This window comes from Macaca fascicularis, chromosome 2 (assembly GCF_037993035.2).
Source record: "Macaca fascicularis isolate 582-1 chromosome 2, T2T-MFA8v1.1".
NCBI lineage: Eukaryota > Metazoa > Chordata > Mammalia > Primates > Cercopithecidae > Macaca > Macaca fascicularis.
In genome coordinates, this window is record NC_088376.1 from 153116828 (window position 1) to 153134253 (window position 17426).

At 47.3% G+C, this 17426-nt stretch overlaps 1 protein-coding gene across 3 annotated transcripts in view; it reads left to right on the forward strand.

Annotated features, from left to right (window-relative positions):
- Nucleotides 1-17426, forward strand: part of LOC102120488 (FYVE, RhoGEF and PH domain-containing protein 5) — a 122869-nt gene that overhangs the window by 37420 nt on the left and 68023 nt on the right. For all 3 annotated transcript variants that reach the window (XR_006696018.3, XM_005571694.4, XM_045385692.3), the window contains exon 3: nt 13552-13684. Coding sequence is in view for 2 of the 3 variants with exons in the window: in XM_005571694.4 (XP_005571751.3) it covers nt 13552-13684 (133 nt within the window). In the remaining variant the exon portion in view is untranslated. The remainder of the gene's footprint in view (nt 1-13551; nt 13685-17426) is intronic.

Sequence of the window (17426 nt, forward strand, 5' to 3'; positions counted from 1 at the left end):
GGCAGCCCTGCCCTTCCCCGCGCCTCTTCCCTCCAAGACTGCCACACCCCGAACGCCTGAACCGCAGGACTGCTGACCCCCTCTGCAGGGAGGCTTCTGGGAGCCGTGGAAATCTGGTCTGCTTTCTCATCCTTCCCTCTGGCCCTCACTGTCCCCACCTGTTAAGTAGGTAACTTGCCGCAGCCTTAACACCACAAGGCTCACTGCCCTCATGGAGTACAGAACCCAAATGGGAGAACCAAGATGCCAAAAGGCCAGGCCAGCCCCATGCAGCCCTGGAACCCATGGGGTACAAGTTAGGCACCTCACTTATACTACAAAAAGCTTCCTTAAGAAGTGTAGGAAAATTAAAATCTTGTAAGAAATGGGCTCTATGTTGATTATACTGATAGTATATAGGTTATTTTTTAAATTTATGCAAATAAAAAGATTATAAATTAACTCATAGAACCTGGAAAGGTACCAGTCCATGCAAGTGTAGGACCTAAAGCTTAAGCCTCATTAGCTTAGCTAGTAGTCAGGGAAGGCTTCCTGGAGTAGGAGGTAGGGGTTGAGCTGGCCTTGGAAAGGAGGGCCCCTGGGCCCTGGCTGGTGTGAGAAGTCAGATCAGTTCAGGTCAGCACACACTTTCCAGGCATCCATTCCCAGCTGGGCTCTAGGGACCAGCAGAATCAGATGCAGGCCCTGCCCTCAGGAGCAGGGTGGATTTATAGGGTCTTAGAGCCCTTGGCAAAGGGTGGCATCCTCTGAAAATGCTTCTTCTGTGTTTGGAGTAGAGGAGGCAGATGGAGTTGGGGAAGACCATGTGAGTGACATGACAAGAGCATGTATGTGCTATAACGTGTCTGGGTCCAAGTGTGAGGCCCTTCCCTTCTGGGCCTGAGCCTCAGTGTGTCCGTCTCTGTCTGGCCTTGTGTGATGGATTCCCTCTGTGTCCCCCATCCAGGCATCCCATTCCAGCCACAGATGATGCTCCTGTTCATGTGCATCAAAAGGCCTGCACCCACCTGCCCTCCAGGTGCTCTGTGGACACTCCTCTGTGTCCCGGCACCTCTCACACATTTTCATGCCTTGTGGGCTGGGAGCCCTGCTCTGCCCTGGTACTACCCAGCACAGCGGAGGTGACAGTGAACCGAATGAATGGATGTGTCCAGTGTGTGGGTCCAGCCATGGGCCATCTGCTTGTGGTTTTGTCTGAGAGTGGTTGATGGAAGGGGAATACAGCAGAGTGGACCTTGGGTGGGTCATTTAACCTCACAGAGCCTTAGTTTCTCCAACTGAAAGATGAGTATAATAATAGTGGTTACCTCACTAAGTGGTTGAAAGTGCTTCTGACCCTCACTAAGGTGGTTGAAAGGATCAAACGAGATAGCCTCTGGGACGTGCTTAGCTGAGTGCTCAATAAATGAATAAATACAGTAGAGGTTGCATAGACTCATTGTCAGAGGGGGAGCTCTGAAACCACATTCCCTGTGTTCAGATCCCGGCCCTGAACTTAGTCTCTCTGCACCTGTTTCTCCATCTGTAAAATGGGAGTGTTAACGTCTACAGGATACAGTGGTTGGGAAGAAGTCATAGAGCACCTGGCACATAGTAAGCCCTAAAAAATGCTGGCTTCTGCATCTGCTGTTGCTGCTGCTGCTGCTGTTATTACTGGCTGGCTGTGTCTATGTGGAAGGTGGGTGGGAGAAGGGGATTGTTATTCGGACCACCACACTTGGAAACCACAGGCTGCCCCTCTCATAGCTCCTGGCAGCTTCAGATGTGGTGTGTGGTTATTAAATTATAGTGTCCTCCATGAATCTCCAGCCACTGCATCCTCCCCAGCTGCCTGAGGCAGGAGCAGTGACTCCCCGGCCCTTCTTGCTTCGCCTGTGGTCTGGGTTCCTCTGAATCCCAGGGTGGAGGTTGCAGGAGAAAGATGCGTCTGAGTTTCCTCCTGCTTTGGGCTGGAGTTAGGCGCTCAGGACCCACAACTGTAGAGCTCATCTTGCAGTTGAGGAAACCAGGGCAGTCCCCGCCACCCATCCTTCAGCATCAGCTGAACCTGTGGGAGAACCAGATCCAGACCATGGGGTGCTTCTCCCTCTCCCACCCCCGGCTATATTCCTAGTGATTTAAAAGCATGGCCTGGTGAGAAAGGAAGCTCATTTGTCTCCTAATACTTGTCTGGCCACAATGTTGTCAGCAGTGGCAGCACCTGTGATGCCATTTCAGCGTGAGCCAGGCACTGTTATATGTGCAGACAGAGAGACGCCCTCCCCTCGGGTGGCGGGAGGAAGTCACCTCCTTCAGCTGGGATGAGATGGGGAAACTGGGATAGGTCAGTCATTTCTTGGGCACCTACTTGTACTTCATGGAGGACACAGAAATGCATAGCAAGCCCATGACTGCTACCTTCAAGGAACTTTAATATAGGAACATAAATTAACTGGAGTGGCTGTAGTAAACTGCAACGGGAGCCCCTCCTGCTGGAGAGACAGAAGGCTTCTTGGAAGAGGTGGTATTTGGGTTGGACCTTGGCCGGGGTTGGAGGGGGTGGGGGGGATGGTGTTGGGCAAGTGGAGGGGAGGGTGGGAAGGAATTCTGGAACAGTCTCAGATGGGAAAGCGCACATGTATGCGTGGGCCAGGGAGTCGGTTTGGCCGTGTAGGATGATTGATAATGCCAAAACTGTGGCAGGAATCACTCGAGCAAAATTCCTCAGCTTTGGACATAAAGCCACGGGGCATCATGGTGGGAAGAGCTTCTAGTTCTAGTTCTCTCATTTTACAGATGGGGAAACTAAGGCCCTTGGAGGGGAAGGGGTCCACACTGGTAACAGAGGTGGGACCAGAACCCAGATCTGTAAGCGTTGAGGAGCTCTGCCTGTTGAATTCAGACTGGCCTTTAGCTCAGATGGACTCTAGTAAAATAAAACCAGCAGGTACTGTGTTACGCAGATCGTATACCTCATTTACAGATGTCATCTCATCTGATCCCTACATAGACCCTGGGAATTTAAGGACTGATATCTCCATGTTACAGATGAGGAAACTGAGGCAGGCAGGTTAAGCAACTTACCTAAGGTCATCGGGCTGATATGTGGCAGAACTGGGTCTTGGCATCAGACAGTCGGATCCCAAAATGTGTGCCCTTTACCACTGTCCTCTATTGCAGTCCCAGAGATGACCAAAATGTTAGGGCCAGTGGTTATGGCTAGGCCAGGCATGTGAACCAACAGTGTGGCAGAAAAGCTGGCTCCGGCCTCTCCTGCCAGTATTACTAGCCCAAGTTGCCCAAGGCACTTCCATTGTCCCAAAGACAGAGCCTGAGACACCATCACACTGGTAGGTTTGTGGCTCTGGCTTACATATTTTTCTTTAATATTACCTCTTTATTTTATAATTTTATGAGGTTCCTGAAGACCTTCTAAAAGTTTAGATTCTGCACCCCCCGCCCCACCGCTGGACTTCTGAGCCTCACTTGATTATCTGAAAATAAAGCCTTCATGGTCACAGTTATGTTTCCCTTTTTCTCTTTGGCTAGGAAAAATAGTGTTTGCATAGGTTGGGAGAAGGCTGAGATGGAATCAGAAAAAACAAAATTCTTTGAAAATCTCTATAAAGCCACTTCCAACCCATTAGGATGGCTAAGATAAAAAAAGAAAAAGCAGACAATAACAAGTGTTGACAAGGCTGTAGAGAAATTAGAACCCTCATACATTCCTGGTAGTAATGTGAAATGATACAGCCTCTTTGGAAGACAGTCTGGTAGTTCTTAAAACATTAAATATAGGTTTATCATATGACCCAGCAATTCCACTTCTAGGTATATACCCAAGAGAAAGGAAAATATGTCTATACAAAAATTTGTACACAGATATTCACAGCAGCGTTATACATAATAGTCAAAAAGAAACAATTCAAATGTCTATCAGTTGAATGGATAAACAGTATGATCTATCCATACTGTGGAATAGTATTCAGCCATGAAAAAGAATGAAGAGCTGACACATGATACAAAATGGATGGACCTGGAAAACACACTAAGTGAAAGAATCCAGACACAAAAGGCCTCATATTGTATGATTTCATGTAATGAAATGTTCAGAATAAGCAAATCCGTAGAGACAGGAAGTAGACTAGTGGTTGCCAGGGGCTGAGGGGCCTAGAGGGAAATGAGGTTTCTTTTTGGAGTGATGAAAATGTTCTAAAATTAGATAATGGTGTTGGTCACACAACTCTTTAAATATACTAATATCCTAAAAAGCACTGAATTATATTTTAAAGGTGCAAATTTCATGGTATGTGACTCATATCTCATTAATGCTGTTATAAAAAGAAAACAAACTCTTCTGACACCATTGATGCTGCTGCGTTTTAGGAGGAGGGGTGGGGATGTCTCTGGTCGGAAAACAAGGATGAACTTTTGTTTTTACTTAGTGAGAAATGGAAATTGAATTTTTAAAAAAGTCTCTGCTTCGGTCATGTTTCTGGGAACCATTATAATGCTATCCCTTGGCTGACCCTGGGTGCGGGACGCGTTCTCTCCAAGAGGCGTGAAGGGGAGCCTCACTTCAGACACGAGGAGGCACCAGGAAGGCAGCGCTCTCAGGGCCTGGCCCCCAGGCTGTGGGATGTGTGTGTCTGGTCTCAGGACGCAGTTTCATATGTCTGAGTGTTTTGTACTTTGACCCATGAGTCCAGCCTCCACCTCAGTTTTATGGATGTGGAAACTGGGGCTCCCCAGGACAGCCACAACGTAGCCCAGATGATGCAGGGTTTAATGAGGGATCCAGGACCCCTAGTCCTCCTGGGCTCTTTCCACAGTATCACATTTGTGCTGTGCCTTGTCATCGGTGGTCCCAGTTACAGTGCAAATGACAGCTCCATCTGCAAAGATTGCAATGTCCCTGTGAGGAAGTAGACCAGGAAGCGTCAGAGCAGAAGGGGACATCAGGGAAGTCCTGGAGGGACTGTTTAGTACTGGGAAGGTGCTGGGGCACTGAGGGGTGAAGGATTCAGCAAGGGAATGGAGCGAATGTCTGAGGATTTAGAAATCCCTATCCCGTATCCAGCCCTCCCCTCCGCCCACTTACAAGCTCTTCCAGCTATTCTGCTAATTGGGATACTCATTCTCGCCAGCCTGTCTCCTCCATTTCAAACTTTCCAGCTCCCAGAGGGCTCAGCTCTGAAGCCCTCTTCCCCTCCCTGCTGGGCTGGTGAGCTTCAGAAAGGTCCCAGCCTGTCTCGGAGGGGCTGGGAGAAGTTACATCTGCAGTCTGGCCCCATTGACATGAATTTCCACACCAGCAAGGATGGAATTTGAGGTTGGAGTGCCCACTGAGAGAGTCCCAGGAGGAAAAGCGTTCCTTTCTTTTTTACGACTTACTAGGCCCTTTTGGCTGTGTTCAGACTTGTGGCTCCCAACGAACGTTACATAGGACGGAATTAAATGGTCAGAGTTGGACAGCACCAGGCCGGGTTATACAGCATTCGTCTCCCCACGTGGAGGCACATGTCCTTTTACAACTCTAGGCTGCTGAAAAGGACTAGGCTCATTTGGAAGGTCATTTAAGGTAACAGGCTCTGGGCAGCTTTAATTGATATTCCCTTTACAGCACAAGTGGACTCAGAGGGTGGATACAGTCCCAGGGAGACTAGGTGGCGGGGGGGGGGGTTTAGAACTTGGCCCTTCTGCAGGCTCTTCAGAGCTGGCCAGAAAGGACCTGCTGTATGTCAGGCCATGGCCGCTTTCACCATCATGTTCTCATTGACTCCCACAGTGAACCTCCTTAGTTGTCACCACTTTATAGGTAAGAAACAGAGAGGTTCAGTGGCTTGCCTGAGGTCACACAGTGACTCTCTTCTGTGTGGTGCCAACATTCTGGGCTACTTGGTCACTAAACTTGCAATGCTGACCACCTGGCCCTTTTTCTGTTTTCCTAGAATGTGACTCTCCAGGTAAACTTCTTCAGTGGTGAGACCGTATTACCCCTCTAATGACCACATGCCCAAAATTTCCTGGAAAGATCCCATTCAAGGTACAACAGACCATTGGTTCTTTATTTTTTATTTCTTTTCTTTTTATGTATGTATGTATGTATGTATGTATGTATGTATGTATGTATTTTTGAGACAGGAGCTTACTTTGTTGCCCAGGCTGGACTGCAGTGGCATGATCATAGCTCACTGCAGCCTCGACCTCCTGGGCTCAAGTGATCCTCCTGCCCCAGCCTCCCAAGTAGCTAGGACTACAGGTGTGCGCCACTGCACCTAGCTAGTTTTTTAATTTTTGGTAGAGATGGGAGGTCTTGCTATGTCGCCAGGGCTGATCTCGAAGACTCCTGGGCTTAGGCAGTCCTCCTGTCTCAGCCTTCCAAAGTGCTGGGATTACAAGTGTGAGCCAGTCGACCTGACCCTCTTTTATTTTTTAAATTGACAAATAATAATTGTACATATTCATTAGGTCCATAGTGATGTTTTGATATATGTAATTTATAGATCAGATCAGGGTAGTTAGCATACCATCATCTCAAACATTGATCATTTCTTTGTGTTGGGAACATTCAGTATCCTCCTCCTAGCTACTTGAAACTATATAATATATGATTGATAACTGTAGTCCTACAGTGCTATGGAACCCTAGAACTTATTCCTCTTATCTGGCTGTGTTTTTATATTCTTTTACAGGTCTGTCCTTATCCTCACCTTACTCCTACCCTTCCCAGCCTCTAGTATCCTCTGTTCCACTTTTTACTACTATGAGATCAGCTTTTTTTTAGTTTCCACGTATGAGTGAGAACATGCAGTGTTTAACTTTCTGTTTCTGGCTTATTTCAATTAACATAATGTCCTCCAATCCCATTTGTGTTGCCACAAATGACAGAATTTCTTTCTTTTTTATGGCTGAATAGTGTTCCATCTTGTGTGTATACCACATTTTCATTATCCATTCATCTGTTGTTGGATACCTAGGTTGATTCCATATCTCAGCTACTGTGAATACTGCTGCAATAAAGATGGGGGTGCAGATGTCTCCTCCATATACTGATTTTCTTTCCTTTGGATAAATGCCCGGTAGTGGGATTGCTGGATCACATGGTACTTCTATTTGTAGTTTTTTGAGGAATCTCCATATTGTTCTCCATAGTGGCTCTACTGATTTACATTCCCATTAGCAGTGTGGAAGAGTTCCCTTTCTCCACATCCTTGCCAGCATTTGTTATCTTGTGTCTTTTTGATAATAGCCATTCTAACAGGTGTGAGATGATACCTCATTGTGATTTTGATTTGCATTTCCCTGGTGATTAGTGATGTGAGAATTTTAAAAATATACTTGTTGGCCATTTGTATGTTTTCTTTCGAGAAATGTCTATTCAGATCATTTACCCATCTTTTTAATCAGATTGGGGTTGTGTGTGTGTGTGTGTGTGTGTGTGTGTGTGTGTGTGTGTTTTCTGTTAAGACATTTGAGTTTCTTATCCATTCTGGATATTAATTCCCTGTCAGATGAGTAGTTTGCAGATATTTTCTCCCATTCTGTAGGTTGTCTTTTCACTCTGTTGATGGTTTTCTTTGCTGTGTAGATGCTTTGTAGTTTGATATAATCCCATTTGTTTATTTTTACTTTTGTTGCCTGTGTTTTTGAGGTCTTAGTCATAAAATATTTTCCCAGACCAGTGTCCTGAAGCATTTCTCCTGTGTTTTCTTCTATTAGTTTTATAGTTTTGGGTCTTACATTTAGGTCTTTGATCCCTTTTGAGTTTATTTTTTCATAGCATGAGAGGTGAGGATCTAGTTTCTTTCCTCTACATATGGATATTCAGTTTTCCCAGCCCCATTTAGACTGTCCTTTCTCCAGTGAGTGTTCTTGGCACTTTTATAAAAAATTAGTTGTCTGTAAACATATGGATTAATTTCTGAGTTCTCTATTTTGTTCCCTTGGTCTATGCATCTGTTTTTATTCCAGTGCCATGCTTTTTTGGTTACTATAGCTTTGTAGTATATTTTGAAGCCTGGTAATGTGGTGCCCCCAGCTTTATTCTTTTGGCTCAGGATTGCTTTGGCTATTTGGGTCTTTTGTGGCTCCATGTAAATTTTAGAATTTTAATTTCTGTTTCTGTGAAGAATGTCATTAGTATTTTGATGGGGATCACGTTGAATCTGTAAATTGTTCTGGATAAGTATTGTCATTTTTACAACAGTAATTCTTCTGGTCCATTAGCATGGAATGTCTATTTGTTGGTATCCTCTTTGATTTTTTTTCATCAGTGTTTTATGGTTTTTCTTGTAGAAGTCTTTCACTTTCTTAGTTAAATTTATTTCTGGATTGGGCTTTTATTGTAGCTATTGTAAACGTAGTATTGTGATTTTTTTTGTAGCTCTTGAAAAATTGTTCTCAGCTAGTTTATTGTTCGTGTATAGAAATGCTATGGATTTTTATATATTGATTATGTATCCTGCAACTTTCCTGAATTTATCAACTCTAAGAGGTTTTTGGTAGAATATTTAGGGTTTTCTATATATAAGATTATGTCATCTGCAAACAGGGACAATTTGACTTCTTCCTCTCTAATTTGGATGCCTTTTATTTCTTTCTCTTGTCTTATTGCTATGGCTAGGACTCCCAGTAGTATGTTGAAGAATGGTGGTGAGAGTGGACACCTTTGTTTTGCTCCAGTTCTTAGAGGAAAAGCTAAAAGCTAACAGTAAGATGTCACCTGTGGATTTAACATGTACAGCCATTATTATGTTGAGGTACTTTCCTTCTGCACTTAATTTATTGAGAGCTTTTATCATGAAGGGATGTTGAATATTATCAAATGATTTTTCTGTCCTTTAAACTCTTGAAATAATGGTTAGAAATGTCTTTTTTTTTGTTGTTGTTCTAGAGACAGGGCCTTGCTCTGTCACCCAGGCTGCTGGAGTGCAGTGATGTGACCAGCAGCCTCAACACCCCCAGGCTCAAGCAATTCTCCTGCCTCAGCTTCCCAAGTAGCTGAGGCTAATAGCAATAGGGATGAGCCACCACATTCGCTAATTTTTTTATTTTAGAGACAGGATCTCACTTTGTTGCCAAGAGTGGTCTTGAACTCCTGGCTTCAAGTGATCCTGCTGCTTCAGCTTCCCAAAGTGTTGGGATTACAGGCTTGAGCCACTGAGCCCTACTGAAATTTCATCCTTTTGGCCTCCAAACTATCTCTCAAATGTCCTTCCTCACTTACCATATAGCAAAGCTTCAGATCCTTGGTCCTGGTTTGGGGCTTGAGAAAACATAGGCACTGAGCCCTGGGCAACCAGGAGACTTCAACAAAGAAACAGATATAAAGGTGCCTGTAAGTCGTAAGGTACCATAGAGATGGGGACCTTTCTACTGGTTCTGAACCACCCTTAGTGTCAGCTAAAGAGCAGAAAGATACCAACTGATGGAAGGATAGGACAGTCTGCATTTTCATTGTTCCTATGGGCTATTCTGATAAACTTATTTCATCTGTTGCTGTCAGGTTATGGAAACACCACCACTAGCTAATATCTAATGAGGACCTTCTTTGTGCCACTTCTGAGTGCCTTTGTTGCATTATATCAATGAATCCTCTAAATAATCTATATCTATATTACTATCACCCCTGTTTTGTAGATGAAACTGACAAAAAAAAAAAAAAAAGCTGAGACATGGAGAGATTAAGAAACTTGCTTGAAGTGGCACAGCTGGGATTCCACTCAGGCAGTCTGACTTCTGAGCCCACCCTCTCCACCTCCGAGGCCAGAGAATACAGTAAAGTACCCAGAGTACAGTGCAAAGTGCTGGTGAAGAGGGTGGGTTCGGAAGACTTTGCTGTGTACTCTCTCTGGGCTCAGAAATAATTTGCACTGTACTCTCTCTGAGGCCAGAGAGATTACTTTAGTCATCTTTGATCCCCCCATGTGTTAGCTCCATGAAGTAGTTGCTGAGCCATATTTGGTGAGTGAGTGTGAGGGGATGGGTGAGTAGAAGGATGGATGGCTGAGTGAGTAGATGGAAGGATGGCTGGAAGGGTGAGTGGATGGTCAGATGTCCAATGTCCTGAAGTGGATAGGTGGGTGGGTGGGTGGATGGATGGATGGATGGATGGATGGATGGATGGATGGATGGCTAGATAGATAAATAGATAGACGGGTGAATGAGTGGATGGGTAGGTAGTTGGGTTAGAGAGCTTTCTCATATGTAATCTATTGGTATGCTCAAGGAATCCACCTGAAGATAACAACTCACCCAGTTATGATTATAATGGGCATTTTGATTAAAGCGGCTATAGACACTGTACCCTCAGTACCTATAGTAGAGTCTAGAACAGACGACTCTTAATAGGAATTTTTATGAATGAATGAAAAACCAGGCGGGCACCAGATAGCAAAAAATGTAGAGCCTTAGGCCGGGCGCGGTGGCTCAAGCTTGTAATCCGAGCACTTTGGGAGGCCGAGACGGGCGGATCACGAGGTCAGGAGATCGAGACCATCCTGGCTAACGCGGTGAAACCCCATCTCTACTAAAAAAATACAAAAATCTAGCCGGGTGAGGTGGCAGGCGCCTGTAGTCCCAGCTACTCGGGAGGCTGAGGCAGGAGAATGGCGTGAACCCGGGAGGCGGAGCTTGCAGTGAGCCGAGATCCGGCCACTGAACTCCAGCCTGGGTGACAGAGCAAGACTCCGTCTCAAAAAAAAAAAAAAAAAAAAAAAAAATGTAGAGCCTTGCAGGCTTCCTTTGACCATACTGAGCAAAGTACTCATCTCAGAGGTTTCTTTTTTTTTTGAGACAGAGTCTCACTCTGTCATCCAGGCTGGAGCACAGTGGTGCAATCTCGGCTCACTGCAAGCTCCGCCTCCCAGGTTCACGCCGTTTTCCTGCCTCAGCCTCCCGAGTAGCTGGGACTACAGAAGCCCGCCACCACGCCAGTCTAATTTTTTTTTTTTTTTTTGTATTTTTAGTAGAGACGGGGTTTCACCATGTTAGCCAGGATGGTGTTGATTTCCTGACCTCGTAATCTGCCTGCCTTGTCCTCCCAAAGTGCTGGGATTACAGGAATGAGCCACCATGCCTGGCCTCATCTCAGAGGTTTCTGTTGGCAGACTGGGGAGATAGATATGATGTGTAAGTGTTCCCAGTCTTTTTCCCCAAGGGAAGACATGGTTACTTTCCCAGGACACAGGTTTCTGCTAGGGTCTGTCAGAGCATTTGGGAAGAAGTTAACATCTATCAGAGATGTTTCCTTGCCCTGTATATGATCAACTTGGTAGCAATACCAGGGTTGGTAGGAGCGGCAGTGTTGGCAGTCTTGGTTTTAGTGTCAGAATGTTTTGGTTTATTTTACTGCCAACTTCTGTTTAAGATAGGGTCTGTTGCTGCCATTTTTTCATTGACTCTGCAAAGGCATTGGATCATACTTGCTCTTTCATATTGTGAAAGCATATTTTAAAGACATTTCTAGACCTTTAAAAATGTATTACTATTATTTTGATTGACAAGTCATAATCCTATACCATTATGGGGTACAATGTGATGTTTTAGTATATGTATACAGTGTGGCATAATTAAATCAAAGTCATTAACGTATCCATCGCCTTATCGTTTTTATGGTAAGACATTTGAAAGTTACTATTAGTTGGCCAGGCACAGTGGCTCATGCCTGCATCCCTCATCCTTACTGCTTATCCTGGGTAGAGCACCACCTGCTCCTGCTGACTAAGGTAGCTGTTCCTCTCAGAGGGAGGGCAGGACTCCACTCCAAGTCTGCTGGAAAAAGGGATGCAGGCAGCTCTGGAGGGAGGGAAGTGAGGGCTCTGTGAGACCAGTTCATGCAGTCACTTTACTGAGCCTGATCTGAGCTCTGCTGAGCAGATTACATTTAGGCTGGGGACTGCTCCTCAGTGGAGGGAGCTGGTGGCCCTTGGTGGCATGGTGACTGGCAACAGAGGTGAAGGTGACCCTGGGACAGGAGGGAGGCTTTGGCACACCTCAGCAATTCTGGCAGGGGGTTATTTCTTTGTATACCTTGGTAGTAGGTATGTGGCTTGTTGTAAAACACCTCATCATTTGAAAGAAAAGGACAAAAAGCAATGTTTTTGAAAAGGAAGAAGAAAGAAGTCTGACCAGAGGGTCGCCTGTAGGCTAGTAGGTTGAGTCGTGGCTCAGCCTTGATGAGGACTGGGTTTGCCTCTGTACACAAGTGCACAGCCACAGTCCCCACCTCCAACCCCTTATGTCAGTGGAGGCCCAGGCAGAGACAGGTTACCTTGTCCCTGCTCTGCCTGACCCGATAGCCCCTTGTGGAGCAGGGGACCCTACTCTGGCCTTGGCAAAGCCCCAAGCTCCTTAGGCTGCAGGTACTCTGGGCTTAGGTGCAGGCGGTTCTGGCTCCTATAAAAGACATTTGAGGAGCTCCAGGATAGGCGTCTAGCTCACTATAGCCTAAGGCTCTGTTCCTCCTCCCCTGATGCCCCCCACACACCTCGCTTCCCCCTGCCTGGGCCAGGGCCTGGGGGAACCCTTGGTCCAGGCAGTCCAGGAAGTGGCTGCTCCCTTCTGTCCTGGCATCCATCTGTCATTCCAGCATCTCATCCTGGCATTCCCAGAGGGCAGAAGTAAGTATTTGGTGAGGATTTAATAAGACCAGATTTTGAGTAGGAAGAAAGGTTTGTGAGTTGTCTGGGGCCACATTGCCAATGGCAAGAGGGAGCCACTGAAGGTTTTTGAACAGAAGAGCATAGTCTCTTGTGGAATACTCAGCCTGCTGTGTAGAGAGAAGAGTTGAGAGCCCCTGCTGTGGGGATCACAGTTTGTGATTGTGTACAAGTTGTTCACATTTGAGGACAGGGACCATGTCTGCTTCACAGTGTTTTTCTCGATGCCTAGCCTGTGCCTGCTCAAAGCAGACATCAGTAAATATGTACTGACTGCTATATTCATTATTTAGTGGCAATGCCTGTGGAGTAGTCACAGGCATAGAGACATGAGACTATTGTACCTAGATGAGCTGTGATGCTCACAGCAGCTGCCAAGAAGGTGTGACAGGAATCCTTGTTGCTGTGCAGCTGAGTGGGAACTGATGCCCTGAGCAATGTCTTGTCTGTGATCTAGCAGATGGCAAGGCTGGGCCTAGGGGCTGGAATACATGTCCTGGATTGTGTCCACCACATCATTGCATCCCTTACTCAGGCCCAAAGCACACTGCCACCTTAAGGACTAACGCTGCTGCCTGACCAGGCCAGTCCAGATCCCAGACCACTCAGACTCAACATCTCCTGCCCGCATCATGAGTTATTCGGGCCTCCCTTTGGCATGGGAGCCTGCCCCATGTCTGCAGGGCAGCAAGTCTGTCTTAACATGTGCAGAGACACTGGGCAGCAAGGGCCTGGTGTGTTCAGGGCTCCACATGGAAGCTAGTATGGCTGGGGTGGGGAAGTAGGAGGTTTGTGCCTGAGTCTTACTTCTCATTTTCTGTCCCTATGGCTCGAATGGGACCCCTGGTAGGTTCACTTTGCCTTTGCTAAACAAAAAGCTCTAACCCTTCTTTCCCCTGCTCTGACCCAGCGCCTACACAGAGCCCTACAAAGTCTGTCCCATCTCGTCGGCAGCCCCCAAAGAGGACCTCACGTCGGATGAAGAGCAGAGAAGCTCAGAGGAGGAGGACAGTGCTTCAAGAGACCCCAGCCTCACCCACAAGGTAGGGCACCCCACAGGTAGGCCGTGGGCATCAGAGACGTGAAGGTGGAGAGATGGTTGTAACAGATCTGCTCCTTCCCTTGGTGCGGAGGGAGCTGTTTGCAGTCAGCTGGGCCCAGCTGGATGCAGGGGCTGAGACACTCAGCATCAGGGCTCTAGGAACCATCGCCTTCTGGGGGCCTGCCTCGGTGATGCAAGGGCAACTGCTCCTGCCGGTATCCACTGGAGTCTGATGAAGTTTGGGGCTTTCTGGAGCCTTTATAGATGATGTGGAATAGAGCTGCCTGATTTGAATGAAGACCAGCCTAGCTTCTAATGACCTCGGACACCCTGGGCCTCAGTTTCCTCATCTGTGAAGTGAAAATCATGAGGGTGAGATGTGTTAAAGGCTATAAGGGAATTTTGTGAGCTGAAAGCAGTTTTAGATGAAAGCTGGTTTCCCTGGCCCTGCAGCAGTGCTGTGAGGGGATGGAGTTGCTGGAGGGAGGTTGTTGTCTAGAGGCTGATGGTGAGCTGGGGGCCACGTCACAGTGAAGACCCAGACCTCATTGCTGGGCACGGGTGCATCAGTGCTGATGGGGGTAATATATGCTGTCTATTGGACACTCATGGTGAGCTGGCCTTCACCCACTCACTGACAAAGTCCCAACCCTTCCATACACCCCTTCTCAGAGTCATGAATCCCTTCCCACAATGTACATTTGCAGAAACGGATAGAGGTGAAGAACCGGCCTAGGGTGTGTGGCTGGTCGGTGGCATCCCAGGAAAGATCACTGGGTGATATGGGGCTCAGGCATTTGTTCTGCAGGGAATGTGACCACTGCAGGAAATGGGCTAGGAAGAGTGAAATGCCCCCACCCACCCCACCCATCTTCCAGGCCATGCCTGCGTGTTGAGAGGTGACTGGAGAGGCAGAGAGTGAAGTGTCCCCTTTCCCCACTTCCCAACAGACCTCTGCACCTTTTTCTGCACCTGCCTCCCATACCTCATCATCCTCCCCTTTCAAGCCTAGGTTAGCTTTGCCACATTGATGAAAGACCATTGCAAGTGGATGTACTCAGTAAAGGGGCCTGACACTTAGCAAGCACTGGCCAAATGAGGGTGTCTCGTTTTCTTTCCACAAAGGTGATTTCTTTTAAAAACCCACTGATCTCTCCGGACTGTGTTTTCATAAGGTTACCTACCAAGTGCTACAGGAGCCCTGAAGAGAGTTAGTCCCCTCTTCTCTCCTGCCTCTTCCACCACAGTCCCTTCTCCCTCCAGTGGCTCCTTCACACCCTGCCCGTCCCCTCTCACTCGTCTCTCTGCTGCCTCATCCTTTCTAGGTACTGAGCCATGTGTCTGTCTCTTTCCTGAGGTTGTCCATGTTTGTCATCTCTTTGACTCCTACAACAACTTCAAAGTTGGCACCATTATCCCTGTTTTACAGTTGAGGACACAGAGGTTCTGAGAGGTTAAGTAACTTGCCCAAGGCCACACAGCTAGTGAATGAAGGGGTCAGGTCTCAAGCACAGCTCTGGCTGGCTCCAAGTCCAGTGTTGTCTATCACTGCAGGCCTTCTCTGACCTCTCCACTCCTCCTCCTCTCCCAAGAAGGAATATTGTCTCCTTGTGGAGAAGGGAGGAGAGCCTTGAGTTAATGGTGCCCGTTTAAAGATGATTTTGGCTTTTCTGGGCATCCCTGAGGTCATGGAATCTGGGAGCAGAGATAGTTGCCATCAGAGATTTGGTCCCCACCCTGAAACCAGGAATCTGGTACTGGCCATGAGAATGTTGGAGGGCTGATGGAGCAGTGGAGCCCACCATGTGCAACTCTCTGTACCTCAGAGTCCCCACCGCTTGTGATGTACCCCACTACAGTCACTGAGTTCTCTGTTAAACCCTCATCTGAGACCCCCCACATCTCTTCTTCTGGCTGTGTCACTGCAGGCCAGTCATTCCCCATCTCTGAAAGAGAGCACTAATAGTAAGTGCAGGGCTGTGGGAGGGTTGAATGGGAGCACAAATGTGAGAGTGTTGGCCAAGCAATAGGGGTGTAATAATTATCTATTGTTTCTGAATCCTAGAGACAGAGGTTGAGTATGGGAGGAGAGGGCCTGTCCTGCTTAGGACCATTCTAAAGGTGTGAATTCGTGCAATTCTGGGGCCCTGGACATTGGCTGTTACCCAGGATCTGGTCTCCTGGACACTGCTTGGACACTGCCAGGAATAAGGAGCTGGCAAGTGGTAGAGCAGCCTAGGGACTAAGAAGTTCAGACTCAGCTTTGACCCTTGCTGGCTGAGTAACTTGGGCAACTTCCTCACCACTCTGCTCCTAGGTTTCCCCATCTGTAAGGTTGGGATAGTAGTAATAGTACCTGCTTCAGAATAGTTATGAAGGTAAATAAGTCTAAGGAGACCTAGAACGTTGCCTGCCACTCAGTAAAAGAGCATACAAAGGTCAGAGCTTTTGATTGAGACTGGGAGCCTGAACAGGGAAGCAACCTGCCCAAGTTCAACCGCGACTCAGCAGTGACACGCTGGGGTCATGAGGCTGAGGCAGCCCTGCCTTGGACAGGGGTCCTTCATGTGTCCTGCGGGGGCCAGAGCTAGGCAGAGCCTGTGGCCAGCCAGAGCAGGGTCAGGGTCAGAGGCAGGAGCATCCAGTCATCCCAAGAGCAGGGAGAGGGTGTGTGAGTCTAGGCTCGTCTTTCCAGCAGGTCAGTTCACTCTCCGGAGTCCAGACTTCTCATCTGCCATAGGATTGGACATCCCTGCCCTCCTCTTATGAGGCTTGCATTATATATACCAGAGTTGAAGGTAAAACCTACACTTTCATTGCACAAGGCATGGTCTACCATGGAACATGTAAATCACTGCAGTTCCCTTGAACTCTCATTCCTAGTCCCCATTCACTTAAACACACAGTGTATCGTTTTGTGGATTTGTTATTTTTACATATATGATATCAAACTGTAAGTAACCTGGAGTAACTTAGTTGGGTTCCTTCAGTAATACCCCAGAGATATTCCCACATTGATACATAGAGTTCTGAGTTAAATGTTTTTATGGCTACGTAGTATTCCATTTTCCAGATATGCTATGGTTTATTTAGCCATCTCCTCGCTGCAGTATGCTTACAGTGTTTCTAGTTCCATCAGCACTGCAGTGAACTTGTTCACACACCTCCTTATGCACATAAAAGATTTTCTGGAGGGTAGATCCCAAAAGGCAATCAATGGACCAGAGAGCAGGCACATTTTAAATCTCCATATCCACTGCCATGTAGCCCCCAAAAGGCTGTGACAGCAGACTCCCTGGCCGCCCTTGGTGCCCAGAGCTCCCCAACCATGGAACTACGGTGGAGATGGGAAGGGAGGTTTCCCGAGTGAGTGACCTTCTCCACCTCTTTTCTGCAGGAGGATTTTTGGTAGGGTGGGGGCGGGGAGAAGGGTCGTGTCTCCATCCTCATTTGTCCTCCACTGTGGCTGAGAATTCAGTTTCTCTAAAAGGCAAAGACCTCTCATCTCCATGCCCTAGTCACATTGTGTGGGATACGGGAGCAAGATTTTCTGTCTCCACCACCTCAGAAGAGCAGACCAGGGAAGGTGTGAGTGAGGAGTGGTCACCCTGTGGGCCCCAGGAGGTGTGTTTGGGGGTGCAGTGGTGAGCCCTACCCTTCCTGGATGTTTTAGAGTAGCCAAGTCATGATGGGAGAGGTTTTGGGAGCAGGATAGGAGGCTGAGCTCCACTGGTCCATCCACA